Source organism: Notothenia rossii (assembly GCF_949606895.1).
Source record: "Notothenia rossii genome assembly, chromosome: 1".
NCBI lineage: Eukaryota > Metazoa > Chordata > Actinopteri > Perciformes > Nototheniidae > Notothenia > Notothenia rossii.
The window spans coordinates 10,163,847-10,178,843 of NC_136912.1; the positions used below are offsets into that span (position 1 = coordinate 10,163,847).

The 14,997-nt window shown below is 40.7% G+C and overlaps 2 protein-coding genes across 5 annotated transcripts in view; both read right to left on the bottom strand.

Annotated features, from left to right (window-relative positions):
- Positions 1–4,675, bottom strand: part of LOC307045565 (3',5'-cyclic-AMP phosphodiesterase 4B-like) — a gene marked incomplete at its 3' end in the record, with an annotated part of 17,170 nt that extends 12,495 nt beyond the window's left edge. The window contains exons 1-3 of the mRNA XM_079691299.1: positions 4,515–4,675; positions 2,713–3,489; positions 193–327 (exon numbers count right to left, since the gene is read on the bottom strand). Of these exons, the coding sequence (XP_079547425.1) occupies positions 193–327; positions 2,713–2,754 (177 nt within the window). The remainder of the gene's footprint in view (positions 1–192; positions 328–2,712; positions 3,490–4,514) is intronic.
- Positions 4,676–6,209: 1,534 nt separating this feature from the next.
- LOC307015800 (hsp90 co-chaperone Cdc37-like) lies at positions 6,210–14,946 on the bottom strand. Of its 4 annotated transcripts, none has more exons than XM_079644639.1 (8): positions 14,678–14,946; positions 11,593–11,898; positions 10,829–10,934; positions 9,869–9,984; positions 9,653–9,775; positions 8,998–9,180; positions 7,501–7,572; positions 6,210–7,386 (listed from the first exon to the last, which is right to left on the bottom strand). In XM_079644639.1, the coding sequence occupies exons 1-8, from the start codon at positions 14,804–14,806 to the stop codon at positions 7,267–7,269; spliced, it is 1,155 nt and encodes a 384-aa protein (XP_079500765.1). In that variant the 5' UTR covers positions 14,807–14,946; the 3' UTR covers positions 6,210–7,266. The 4 variants fall into 4 exon arrangements, with proteins under 4 accessions (XP_079500765.1, XP_079500768.1, XP_079500766.1 ...); XM_079644642.1 differs by having other exon boundaries at positions 14,751–14,873; XM_079644640.1 differs by having other exon boundaries at positions 14,638–14,776.
- Positions 14,947–14,997: the final 51 nt, after the last annotated feature.

Below are 14,997 nucleotides of genomic sequence, written 5' to 3' on the forward strand. Positions count from 1 at the left end.
TTGCAAATGTGTAAATGTGGTTTAGCTTCTTAACTACAAATCATCCACTACCATTAATAAAACTCAAATAAACCTGCACAATTGTGTCTAATTGTATGCAATGGAGTATTGGGGATATTTTTCCTGTCATTCCAGGCAGCCACATTCATGTTCATGAGCAGTATGTTTACATTGCGTGCATGCTTTCAATACCTGGAGACTGGAGGAAAGTCTTCTGCTCCTCCCCCTGCGTAGCTCCGCCCCCAGAGTGGCCCCGGACGTATAAGATCGGCTGTAGCGAGATGAGTCCGCCTTCTCCTCAGCACCAATTACATCTGTCTCCTTACCCTGAGAGAGAGGGGGGGGAGAGGGTGATGTGAAAAATGTGTCTGTGTAGAGTCAGCAAAGAACGTATAATAATTGTGTCCATGCAGTTGTCATATTGTTGATTTATTATTTTGCTTTATGATTTTTTACTGGCTTTGAAAATGTTGCACACCACTGTCGTCTTTACACTGCTGTTACATGGTCATGTCTATATGTTTCGCATTGGTTGGCCCTCATATAAACATCTCTCTTAGTGCTGCTTCTTATCCATATGGCCTGTGCTCTCACAATATTGTACAGATATTTTCCCTAGGGTCAAGGAAAAGGTTTGCAAAAAAGCTTTTCAGTATTTTCATTCAGAAGGACCTTAAATTAGCAGAGCTGATTTCTAATTTAAGTCAATTTGAAAAGATTGAGAAAAACAGCAGTCTTGGTTCTTGGATTGTTCTTAGGTTTTTTTTTACCAGAAGATTAAACATATTGTGCCTTTTTACTGCATTATAGCTGTTTTTCGTGTTCTAATAACTGGATACCCAATTGACAACAAGATTATTATTATCCAAAGTAAGTCATGCTAATGATATTATCCCAATATCTCAACATTGTTTTGATAACAATAATAATGCTGTGTAAAATGTATCTTGGACTGACCTGTTTTCTTCACCGGTATATCGCCACAACCCTATTTGTAGTGTGTGACAGTTGTATTTGTATACTCTTGAAAAAGAGATTTTTAATTTCAGTGAGATTTCTTCCAAGGTAAATAAGGGATTTATATATATTTCAGAGGAGAAAATAGAAAAAAACAAACAGACTTAGTATAAATCATTAATGTGTGTGTGTGTGTGTGTGTGTGTGTGTGTGTGTGTGTGTGTGTGTGTGTGTGTGTGTGTGTGTGTGTGTGTGCGTGCGTGCGTGCGTGTGTGTGTGTCTGGGATGAGGCCTCCACAGACGGAGCTCTTCGAGGCTGATCTGCACTGCAGTACCGTAGCAACAAAACACAAGGGGGAATGGTAGCAGTTGCTAGGCAACAGTGCCGTGTTGCTTCCATGCTGCGTTTGATGTCGTCCAGACCCAGATGTGGAAAGATGCTCACACACACACAGACACACACACAGACACAGTACACACACACAAACGGAAATATATGGACACCTGCTCCTCAGCGTAATCAATAAAAGAGGGAGGGAATAATGCATCCTATTATGTCCTTCAGCCAGACGTTACCTTTAACAGAACATTGTGCATTTACATAGAGCCCTCATTTAGCCGGCGCTCATTTCCATACCGAACTATGAGACAGTGAGTGCTTCACACGGTGTGAAGAGGACAAACCGTCCACTCGGACTCCTGAGAGCGGACACAGACCTTGACAACAAGAACAAAGGGAGGCTTGGATGTGTGAAAGTCACGAGGTTTGTGTGTCATGGTGAGCATTCAAAAACACACACACACACACACACACACACACACACACACACACACACACACACACACACACACACACACACACACACACACACACACACACACACACACACACACACACACACACACACACACACACACACACACACACACACACACACACACACACACACACACACACGCTCTGCTTTGAACAGACTCCCATGGAAACAGGTGATAAAGTTAGTTATTTCCTCAAGTATATGAGGGATGTGTCAATCAAATAGTTTCCGATATTTGCCAAAATCAATGGATTGTGTTTCAGAGATGAAAAAATAGTATAATTTAATATGGTGCTGATAAATAAAAACTTCTGTGTGTACAAATATTAAAGAGGCCCTATTTTTCTGGTTTTCCCTTTCCTGTAGTGTGTGTTTGTTGTGCATGTACCTGCAAAGGATTTTAGCCTTTGCAGACAATTTCAGAGGACATTTCTCACCCAACACTCCCTGAAACTCCTCCATTGGACTTCTTTGTTTACTTCTGCGACATGGTGACATCACTCGGTAACGTTTGTGCTTCTATAGGCTAGCGCTCAAATAGGCTAAGGGGCGGGACATCTCTAAGCGATTGATCAATCACAACAGAGCCGGTCAGCTAACCAATCAGAGCAGACTGGGCTTTGGTTTCAGACAGAGGGTGAAAAGAGGGGCTGCAGCACGGGCAGTATGAGAGAAATAAAGAGCTTTTTGAACATTAAAGCATGGAGACATGTCACAGTAGAGACACTACATACTGATATGAACCTGAGAATGAGCAGATTAGAACCCCTTTAAAAGTGCAGAGAAGAATATTTGTTTAGGGCATCCATACCATTTATCAACTGCTTAGTTGTTCAAGAGAAGGAAACAAGTGCAGAGCATTATTTGTCAGATACTCAATGTTATGGTCACATGAAAATGTAATATTGAGTTAATCCCTGGTTGTTTATGTTCTCACCTCTTCTCCAGTCACAGACAGCACGCTGCGGCTCTTCTTCATCCTGATTGGCTCGTTCTGGTCCCCAGGACGGAGCGTTCCTGAACCCAGGCAGCAGAGCAGGTGGAGAGCCAGGACCGGAGAGGTCAAAGGTCACTGCAAGGTCAAACCAGGGTCAAACCGGGTCACAACCGGCCCCCATCGGAGCTGATTCAGCCAGCCAACCGTCCTCCGTCCTCAGGGGGCTGAAACCTGGCAACGCTAAAAGCTAAAGGTGCATTTAAGGCCCCTCAGAGGCTCCAGGGTCAGTCCTTTGTGTGTCTGTGTTTTTATTTTCCAAACAAGCGAAAAGAGGAATAAAAATAGAAAATAAACGAATATCCTCACTCCATTTTTGTGCAAGCTACGAGTTTCTGTGAAAAAATAAGTCCGCCTGCATGTCGTCTTGCTCTGGCCAGACGAGCCGATGGGATTTCCCGGTCAGAGTTCATGATGCCACCATTAAGGAAAACCTTTTCCTAAAATGTTTATCCAACTTGCAGTATTGTTCCGATGACATTCCCCAGTGGTAAACCTGATCCCACATGAATGCAACACTCAATAATCCAGATCCAGCCGGTGGGAGGATTTGCAGCGAGTCTCAGATCAGCTTCCCGCCGTCTGATTGGTCAGTCGGTATCCGAATTCTGCATGGGAAGAAGTGGTAAATATGAAGTTCAGATGTCAGAATTCCAGGTTCGATATGCCCGGATCCATCCTGGAATCTGTGTCAGTGTGTCCTCTTGGGTGTAGATTCCCCTGTGGGAAAAACAGAAAAGATGAGAAAGAGACGTCTCTGTTTGTGTCATCTGTCTCCCCTCAGAACTCTCTGTCCTGCTTTCATCTAATACATTCATCTGGTGCATCATCCAATGTGAGAAAATCCTTATGGTAACAATTGATTTCCACAATACAAGGCATGAAAAACATTAATGAAATACTTCAATAATATCGAATTAAACGCTTTGTCGACTAAAGAAGGGGGCTGCCCTCTAACAAAATATGTTGGCTATTGTTGCACTGCAGGAGCTGTACCTCCAGTGGCTAATTCTGAGCAGACACTGCAACAGTAAAGCTCAGTGATGTTATATAATTACTTCGAGTAGTCCGAGATGACCTAATTCCAATGCATAGGACAGATTCAGCATATGAGAGTGTTTCTAATTGAGCTGCAACACAGACAGTAAGTGGTGGAGACGACTTTTACCAGGGGTCATGAAGAACACACCCACTCAACGAGAGCTTTCTCACCCCAGAGTCTGCACACACTCACAGCGTGGAGCCGAGAAAAAAGAAACAGTCTGTGATGAGGAATCAACAAATGCATGGTGACACAGTGACATATATACGCACAGACAACGAGAAATGTGAGCACACACACCATGGCTGCCACTATACAGATGCTTATAAAACCAAGAAGCAGCAATGCATCAATATGCAGCTCAACTACCAGCACTGCTCTTCTGTTACAAAACCCCCCCCCCAAAAAAATAAAAATTAAAAAACACACACACACTGAAGCCATGCATTCATGAGGACAGCCCTGCCATCACGCCTGTCTGCACACACACACTGCAATAGATATGTGTCAGACACACATGTACACACACACACACACACACACACACACACACACACACACACACACACACACACACACACACACACACACACACACACACACACACACACACACACACACACACACACACACACACACACACACACACACAGACACAGAGAGAGAGAGGCCGCAGCATGTTAGAATATAAAAACACACTCACCTTGATCGCCTGAAGATCAATGGCAAGATGGGCTGGGCCTCGTCTCGCTTTCTCTCCCGTCTCCTTCCCCTTCTGTCTCCCCTCTGCAGACGAGCAGTGTGTCACCACGGCGAGAGAGAGAGAAAACACTCGGCGTCTTCATGAATATCCGCGGCTTCACCAGCCTCCCTCCCTCCCTCCCTGCCTCTCCTCTCCCTCTCCCCTGCCACAGTGGTCTCCCCCAGCCGTGGAGAAGCCCATCTCCCCCCCCCCCCCCCTTCCCCGCTCTCCCCCTGCACAGTGTGTCCATTAATCCCACACAGCCGCCTCCTCCTCTCTCCATCGGTACCCCTGCCTTTTTTTGTGTGGCATTTTCCCTCAATAGCAGCCACACGCCGATTCTCCTGTTTCAATAGTCAGGCGTCAGTCCTCTCCATTATAGACACCCGTGCACTCAGCAGGGTTTCATTGGCACACGCTGCTCATATTGATAGAAAGAAAAATCACAGTAAAGGATTCATGCAGCCTGTTACTCACGCTGCTTCTTCCCTAGCATGTCCTTTTACAGCCGCTCAATGACATGCAGTTCCTGTGTCCCTTACACGTTTGGTTTCATCTTGAATATTTTTGCAATCAATGTGTACTGAGGATGGAAAGCAAAAAGCGACAAGCTGCTTTTTGTGAATCTGCTCCATTGATAGAAATAAGATAGTAAGGTTGAAATTAATGTATTAAGACAAGCAAATCATTTTTGATCAATTAAAACAATAGAAGATTTGAGATTGTTGCCTAAAAATGTAGTGAAAACGATCTTGACTTAATACATCAGCTCAAAATAGCTGCAGATAACCTCTGAGTCCATTGACAGAAGACTGTGACGGTTCATCAAATGTCATGTATTCATTATAAATCCTAAAAGACGAATCATGCTTTTCTGTTTTGTTTCATCCTCAATATTTTTTGATAAATGTGTACCGAGCTTCACGACGATGGAAAGCAAAGAGCTGCTATTTGTGAATCTGCTCCATTGATAGAAATAAGATAGCAAGGCTTTAGCTAGTCATAATTTGTATTATCAACCGATCAGCTGATTATGTACCAAAAAAGGAGTTACTTGAAGCATATGCTAATTATGTGTAAGAAAACACTGTGACCCAGTGATCAGGAGGACATTTTGGAATTATTTGTTTTAAGTTATAACTGAGTCCAAAACCCAAAGCTATAGTTTACTATAATGCAAGACAAGCAAATGCAGAGATTTGAAAAGTTAAAAACAAGAGAAGATGTGAGATTGTTGCTTGAAAAGGTCTAAAAAACAGACAACAAAAAAACAAATGTTGCAGATTACTTTTTAGTCGATTGACAGACGACGTACACTGTGATGGTTCACAAAATGGCCGAATAACAGTCTCTGAGTTAACATTGAGGAACTAAACCTGAGCTGACTTTTCTTGTTAAATGCCTTCACATAATTAGTATAACATTCATAAATCAAGTCAGGGCCTGATGTTGACAACCATATTCACTTTAACATACAGGTAAACATACACCTGGTCATTGTTTGCTTAAAGCTGTGATTCTATTCGGTTTCTCTCCAGAAAGCTTTACTGTATAGGCATCTTCTAGATTTGATTTACGCCCCATGCCTGCACTGATTGTTTTCTATTTACAAAATGACAGCACAAAGAAGCTTTGCCTGAAAGAAAACGAGCACAGACCACTAAATCAAACCCAGCAATTAATTATGCAGGAGGGAGGGAGAGAGAGAGAGAGAGAGAGAGATACAGGAATTAATTATGCAAGTGAGAGAAAGAGAGAGAGAGAGAGGTACAGCAGGAAATGAATGGAAACTCAGAGGAACTAGTGGAACATTTAATAAATAAACAGTTTGTGAAGAATAAAAGTTGGTTTATTCTACGCATCTACAACACAAATTAAACCGTCTCACAACTGCAGAAATACAAAATAAAAACGTCTACGTTCACAACAATTACAACAATCTCACATCAGAAAGCAACGACTTTAAAATACATTCAAACTATTTTACTTGGTTTATTAGACGATTGACAGAAGATTAATCTGCAACTACAATGATATTAAATACATCATGTCTCTTTTTTTCATGCAGACATAATAACCACTTTCTAGCTGAAACTTTTTAAACATCTTCTGGTTTCTTTCTATTTTGCATCCCGGACGTTGCTACACTAAAAGCTGAATCAAGGGAGGAAACTAGAGGAATGTGTGTTTGACTGACATGATTGTGATGTAGTGTATGGGATGTCTGTCCATAAGCAGACATGAGATGGTGCTGTTGACCTCAGTTTGACAACAGATACAAGCAGATAGAAAATATGAGCCTGCTATGACATGCTTTCATTTAAAAGCAAAAGTGTCTTTTTTTCCCGATGAATTTTTGAAGTATTTTTCTATTGGTAGTTTCACTCATGTGTATGCCCTTCGCTTAATGTTTTGATAACTTTTAAAGAGTTATACATTGTGTTATCTGCCCTTTTGTCTATTAAAGTGTTTGGTAACTATGTTTTGGAGTGCTATATCAAATTAAATCAAATGTAAAATAAGTTGATTCTAATGACATTTATTTAGAGTCAAGTTTCTGCAGTTTAAAATCTGATTAAAGCTTGCCTTGCGTAGAAGCTTATTTTGTCTGAGCTCTTGAAAACGCTGTGACGTTATATTGTTGTTTGAAACACACGATGGTTGGACATGTCAACATCCAATGTACACAAACAAGGTATGTTTTTTCATTCTTTTATGAATCATCTTCTTCGTCCTCTTCCTCTCCATCTTCTTCTTCTTCATCGTCATTATCCCCTGATTGAGGGACCCACAGTCCAGAGTCGATACATCTCCTAAGGTGGTACTTTCCTTCCTGTAGATGGAAAAACAGAATGAATAAATCACATGTATTTTTGTCCCAATCAAAGACAATTTCGGCCTTCTCTATGTTCGTTTTTATTTGAACCTTTACGTCCAACACACTCACCTCCACGCCCAGTTTGCTCATAGCTTCCTGCAGTAACTGGATGTTCTTCTCATCAAAGCCGTTCTGTACTTCCTAGGATACAAAACAGAAATGATCTAGCATGGTCATTTAAACATTACGTCCTGAACTGACCACTGCAGATCTCAACACTGAAACAATGTGAGTTCAGTAAGAAAATGCTTTCATTGTCATGTTATATCAAATCACTTTTAAGTAAATCCTGCATTCATAACTTTAAATTCACTCCCACTTTTTCCCCAATTCTACTGACATTGGACCTTAAAGAAAATCTTTAAATCAGTCAGGAGAAGCTGAACAATTACGGTACGTAATCTCAGAGAAAGTAGATAAGCTGTTTACCTTGCACACAGAGCGCTCATGCCTGACTGGTGGAGTCCATTCTGCTGTGTATTGACTCCTCTGATTATCCAAATGGCAACACGGTTCATATCAATAGACCGCGCCAAGTCTATAAAACAACTGTTCTGAAATCTGTGCGGGAAATGCAATCTCACAAATAGCTCACGTCAGGAGCTTTTAACAGGAAGTGAACTTTATGGAAGAAGCAGGAAAGCCGGTAGATTGGAATGAATCCTAATATATTCATTCTGCTGCTACGTCCATCTATTAAACAAAGCTGGACAACATGATATGATGTCTCTTATATATGTCACGTCTTAAAAACTGTGTGTACACAACAACTCGTAGCCCTGTGTGTTGATCTGATCTGCGGTATTGACTTTTTTTTTTTGGCCTTTACAGCAAAACAAGGTGTTCACTGATGTGGTGTGTACACTGGATGAAAAGGGAGGCGCTCCAACAGGCCTGATGTTTCCCTCACAGCCTCCAGGGATGAAGAGCGGGGCAACAACCACTCTTTTCTCTGTTTCAGTGTAAGGTTATATCCAGTTTCGCTGCTGTAAAACCAAAGGGGACATGCCCGTTTACAGCGAGTGTGGAAAGCTTTTATTTGAGAAACAGACTTTGGTGTATTTTACCAACCAGGATTAATCTGTTTTTCTTTTAGGTGGAATGAGATGTTAAAAAAATTAGATTGTTGCTCATACAATATAATCTGATACTTAAACACTTAACAGATTAACTGCCCAAGATGCTGTGGCTGCGTTTACAGCCTCATGAAGGTTTAAAAGAAAGATTAAAAGTAAATCGTTTGCAAAGCCTTTTGATGGTACAACGACAATTTGATAATGCCTGGCTCAGGACAATCATTTTATATTTAGTAAAACACTGTATACAACCCCATCCTAATTGCCTTCTTGTAAAGTCATAATTTCAACTAGAACTAATCTGAATACTTATTTAAAGAACATATATAATCATCTAATGTGTTCTGTTCATCTAACTCTCTGCTATTGCTTTCTTCAGTTTGATAAGCCATGAAACGTGCTTTTAAACCTCCGCTGATCACTATGACAAACTTCTCCCTGAAATAGTGATACCTTTGTGTTCGTTTGCATGTGTGTGTGGAAGCTTTACCTTTGGCAGTGATTGGTAGACCTCCAGAGGGTCTAAACCACCGGGTCCCAGTCTCATCTGCCTCTCTTCTTCCTCCAGCTCCTTCACAGTGTTCTCCACTCGAGCCCGAGCACAGCGGCGGATCCTGTCCTTCAGAAGATTCAGCTCCTGGTCGAACGCGTCCAGGTACGGCTTGTCTGCAGTCTGAAGCGGACATGAAACGTTAAGTTAGCTAAACGTTACTCTCGTTGGCCAGAATTCCTCCTCTAGAGGAAAAAATGTCTTTGCCAAATAAACAGGACAGGATGAAACACAAACTATCGAGTCTGGCACCGGAATTAGATTTTTTGCTCAGTCCATCTAGAAAAGGCAGCCTTTTTGACAGTTACACCCACTTAAGTTTAAAATTAATACTTGTTCATATTTTAAATTAAATTGAAATGAGTTTTAAGTTAACAGTTTCATTTAATCTGGGTTTAGCCATTACTCCAAAATGACGTTAAATTTAAATCTTTCTTAATTATAAGCTAGTTTTAAAGGTTATTGCAATAACTCAAACCATGATTTAATCAGGTTTACCAATGAATCCCTGTTGGTGCAACCCAGCAGAAACACATTTCATCTGAAAAGCGATTACACAGAGCAATAGGCCACAGATGTTTTGCTGAACACAGACCTTGATCTTTGAGAAGAATTCTCTGAAGCAGCCTCTCGCGTCGACCTTAAGCGTCCGAGCCAAATCCAGGATGAACTGCATGACGATGGCCTGGTGGGCGACCTGCTCCATCAGAGCAGGTTTCTACAAGTACAGGGAGGATTTACAAGGCTTCATCAGGCTGAGTTATTAACATTTTATCCAAGAACAAGCATACACCCTTTCCCCTTAACTCACCTCATCTATCTGGAAGTCAATACAGATGACAACGAGACAGTTAGCCGTCTCCTCACACACCAGATGAGGACCGTCTGAAAGATACTTCTGACTGTCGTCCCAGCGCCGCAGCATTCCTGGTGTACACAAACAGGGCCAGCAAAATGGGTTGATTAAAAATGAACTACAGATGTTACTTTTTAAAACACAGGAATTCAAATATGTTCTAAATTGATAGAGTAACAAGAAAAATGGATGTTGTAATGTAACTCTTTCAAAAATAATGTTTTCTTTCAATAGTTTTACAATACCAGATCACTACTAGGGACTACAAGACAAACATATGTCTTCTGCCGCTTTGATTTGGACCTTTGTGAATTTCTTTGGAGTCCCCCAACATTATGGAAGTACACTACTAATCACAAGACTTGTCTATTTGTAGCTATCAGACTTACAAAGTCATAAACATCCCACCATACAGTTAACAGGACACCTCCCTTGACATCCACTTGAAGGGCCTACTTGCAATGAACCACTTGAACCCAAAACTACCTGTATATTTGTCATTAAAAACTGTTCTGTGTTGACCATTGTGTTTCAAATAAACTGTTTATAGTGTGGCTCAAGTGTCCTACAAGGCGACATACAATATATGAACACGAATCAACAGCTAACTTCTAATATATACTAATCATATAGAGAGAAAGGGAATTGGAATGAGTGGCTTGGACCAAAATACTTTTGTATTTTTATATTTGACCCAATCAGCAAATAATAACCAATATAGTGAATAAGAAAAATGAGTGAAATATTTTGCGACAGCCCATGAGATGTGTTGGGAGAGTTTAAAACTCTACTAAAGATCAACACAAGGAGGTTCAAACCACAACATGAAGGGACACATTTGAAAGAAAGGGACAATGTGAGGCGGCAGGAAGGCAAAGACAACGCCCCCTCAGTCACATCGAAACTGAAGCTTACCAAAGTGTTTGATTTCCTTTCCATACTTTTCCACAAAGGTCTTGTGCTTCGCCACCTTTTCCTTCTCCGTTTCCTCCTTTGTTACAGGCTTGATGTTGAGTACACTCTACAAAACAATGTAAAGAAAAACAGATGAACATACAGACGCACAAAGCCCTGAAAATCAGAGATGGCAAAAGTACTCACTTCCTTTACTCAAGCAGAAGTACAGATACTCGTGTTTAAAAATACTCTGCTAAAAGTAGAAGCACTGACTAAACTTCTTTCCTCAAGCGAAAATAAAGAAGTATGGGCTTTGAAATGTACTTCAGTAAAAAGTACCCATAACTCCCAGCTATTTTAAAGAGTACCTGACCTCCCTTTATATTAATAGAACAATAATGTCATTGTTAGCTAATGAATGTTTCCATGCTGAACAACGGCAACATGACAACGGTTCCATTGGTCCCTCTTCTTTAGAGAAGACCAGGAAATGATGGATACACGGATCGTGTTCAAATCAATAGGCACGCAATGACTCTAAATAATAATGATCACGCCACCAAACACACATTCAGACTAAAGGAAGCAGCCTGTTTGGAAAATGTAAGAAGTAGAAAGTTCAGGTATTTGTGTTCAAAATGTAAGAATTAAAAGTAAAAAGTCGTCAGAAGAATAAGTAGTGGAGTAAAGTACTGATACCAGAAACATTTACTTAAGGACAGTAACAAAGTATTTGTACTCCACTACTTCCCACCTCTGTGGAAAATCTTGCAAACCCGCACCTTGCTGAAACCGTCTTTGCTGATATTATCAACATCCCAGGGCTGTTTCTTTTCTTCTCGCCGGTATTCTTCGATCATTTTCTGAAACGACTTCTCATCCTTCTTCAGTTTTTTCACCTCGGCCTGGACTTTCTTCAGCTCAGCCTCTCTCTCCTCATCCTCCTCCTCCTCCTTTCCCTCTTTCTTTCCGTCCTCCAGGTCTTTGAGTCGTCCCTGGCCTGCCTCTAATAACCTCTTGCACTCTGAGATGTTATTCTCCAGCTCTTCCCCTCTCTGCTGAAACGCCACCATCCTCTCCAGCCGGGCCTGTTTTAGGAAGGCCACAGAAGATGAGAATAAATGGGAAAAGAATCACAAGGCACAGGTGGTGGGAGACGAGGGGAGGATGAAGGGGATCAGGTCGGGAGAAGAGGCTAAAAATGAAATTAAAAGAAAAGTAGAGCAACGGATATATAACCAATGTACATGACACATGACAGAGAACTACCAAGAGCTTCATTCTGCTTTGAGAACTTTCTTTTATTAAAAAAAAAAAAATGAATCTGTGTCTGATGTGGAAGACGGCTTTCAAATACTTGCCCTATAATGCCTGAAGCTGGACAATGAAATACGGTAATTGGAAGGTTCAGATTTTCTTAGATGTAATTGTATGAGGTACTTATCCAGTCAAGCTGTCATACAGTGGATGACCGTTAGCATGCACCAAGTCTAGAGAAGCATACAGAAGAAAGGGCATGGAAACTAAACAATATCATTCTGTGGCAGAGGCAACATGTGTTTAAGCGATCTAAATAAAATCAGTATCTGTTTAAGTTGACCTTGTAGAAGCAGGAGTTGCAGGTCAACTTTAGTCAATTCAGAATCACCAAAGTCGCACAATAACAAACCAGTACATGTAAAAACAGTACACTAAAATAATTGAATTGTCAATGGAGTCTGGTTGCTTTTAAAAGAGTGTAAATAATGACTTAAATTCAGCAAAGCTATACAAATATTGTAAATACAATGTCCATTTGAAACAGAGATTTATATTTATGGAGGTACTCCCATCCAAAAGCAGTACATTGCTTAGCCTTTTTTACTTGTACTCCTGTCAGTTTTTTTTAGGAATTGAAGGATACTTTAAAAAAAAGTGAAATGAAAATGCTACTTGTCTGAAAGTAATTATGAGCTAAATCTACCTAAAGTATTACAAGTACTAGATGCAGAAACAACCCCTGTAACTTTTATATTATTATATATTATACTTATACACACACATCAGGATTGTACTGTTGTCAGTTGAATTGGAGGTCATGTTGAGCACCACACTAACAAGTAACATGTAATGTAATACTAAATTACTTCTCAGAAAGGCTCCATTCCAGCATTGAACCACATTTGACTTTAGGTACATTTAGAACTGAAAACTTTGATCTCGGGTAGGAAATTAAAAAGACCATCAGGCAATCACAGCAGGTATGATTTCAGGTATTAGTTGTAATACTGGCTGTAACACTTTGAGCTGTTGTTGTCATAGTTATTAACACAACTAAGGTCTCTAGTGCTTATGAATTAGGACCTCAAACAACCTTAAACCAAAACGTAATCTTTAACTGCATCAGTCAGAATTAATTGTTTAACCTCATTGATTTTACTTAAATGATACAAGAGTACCAGCCAAAAACATATCAGCCAGTTTCTATTGTAACTTTCTAACAGCGAGCTCTGATTCTGTACAGATATCAGATTCATAAACAAAGGAAGTGGAGGAAAACACTGGAAACTACAAATCCCTCTAGACCTTTCTCTGAGCGAGTCATGTGACAGCCCTAAGCTCATTAGTCACACAGACCCAAAGCCATACAAACTGAGCTTGACCAATGCAGTTAGGAGCCATACTTTTTCCTGTAATTAATGTATTTAATTTCAAGCAACCTGTAATTTTACGCCTCATTATTGATGTTTATTTAAAGTGGTTTGACCCTGAGGAAGAGCAACAAAATCTTTATGGGTTGTGGTTCAGGCAATTAACAGATTAGGTATAAAGATAGAACATGTAAATGAAAACACTGTTGGCACCAGTTCACATCAGGACATCTGAAGGGGTCACAAGCCCCCAAAGGTCGGGAATGACTGATTTACGTTAATGTGTTTTCGGTTATACCAAGAGCCTGACTGATTCTTGTTTCATGACTTGGATATCTAAATGGGGAAAAAAGATCTTGCAAGTCAACAGAATGAAACAACAGATAGGTCTTTGGAAATGTCAAGAACATTTCTACACACATATTTGCAAGTACACAGGCTGACATGGAATTTTGAGTAGTTAACATTTTATCTTCTTACCTCTGTGAGGAAAAAAAACAATATCTTTAAAGCTCAAAGTTCTCAATTTTCTGCGATGTTAGTGAAAATGCCGGTTGTGCAGGTACAGGCAAACAACGTGCCAGCTGAAACCCCCGGTGAAAGACCATCTCTGTTGGTGTGATATGTGACGTTGCCTTGGCTGTGCAGACACAACCCTCATGATCTGTCATAGACTATACAGTATGAGAACTACCATTATGAACTGCATGATGTTGTGTCTATCACAGTGGCGGCGGAAAGGGGCTTCCATAGAAGTCATTAGAAAATCACAGCTACATTCTTCATAATTTCAGTCCCTTTTCTAGTGTTTTTTGGCTTTATCTTGATAATACTGTACACCTTTGAAAATGTCAGGTACACATTTAATACTGTCTTTTGTTTCCCCTTTTGTTTTGTATAGAGTAAAAAGCACCATCTAGCCTCCAAAATGTGTGGAGTAAAATTATAAGTAGCATAACATGGAAATGGAAGTATGTAAAAATAGTACTGAAGCACAGTAGGCCTACTTGAATACATCTGCTTTGTTATATTATTCCACCACTGATGCTGTAGTCTTTATCAAGCAGATCACATACTCCTGTACACCTGTTGGTCTCCTCTCTGTGTATGGGCTCCTCTGGTGGATGTTTGCTACTCATAAGTCACTTCTACTGGTGAAACTAACCAAGTGAAATCACTTCTACTGGTGAAACTAACCTATCCGACTCCAAACACCACAGTTACTACAGTTTCTGACCCGGTGTCTCATTCTGAACAGGCTCTGGGTGTCCACGTACGGACTGGTCACGTCTTCATCGTCCGAGACGTACACGTGATCCCAGGCACTGTAATCGATCCCCGCTCCGGTGCTCATCTTCCGGCTCATGCTGTTTCCTCCACAGGTTTACACTTTCTGTTCACGGTGAAGTAGAGGTTTAGCTGGGACTTTACACCGACATGGCGGCAGCAAATAGGACAGAAATCAATAGTTTGTAAATCCTCTTAGCGAGGCGAGCCGGTTACAGAGATCCCCTCTTATCCAATCAATCACGTCATGACGTCAGCGCGTCGGAAGGT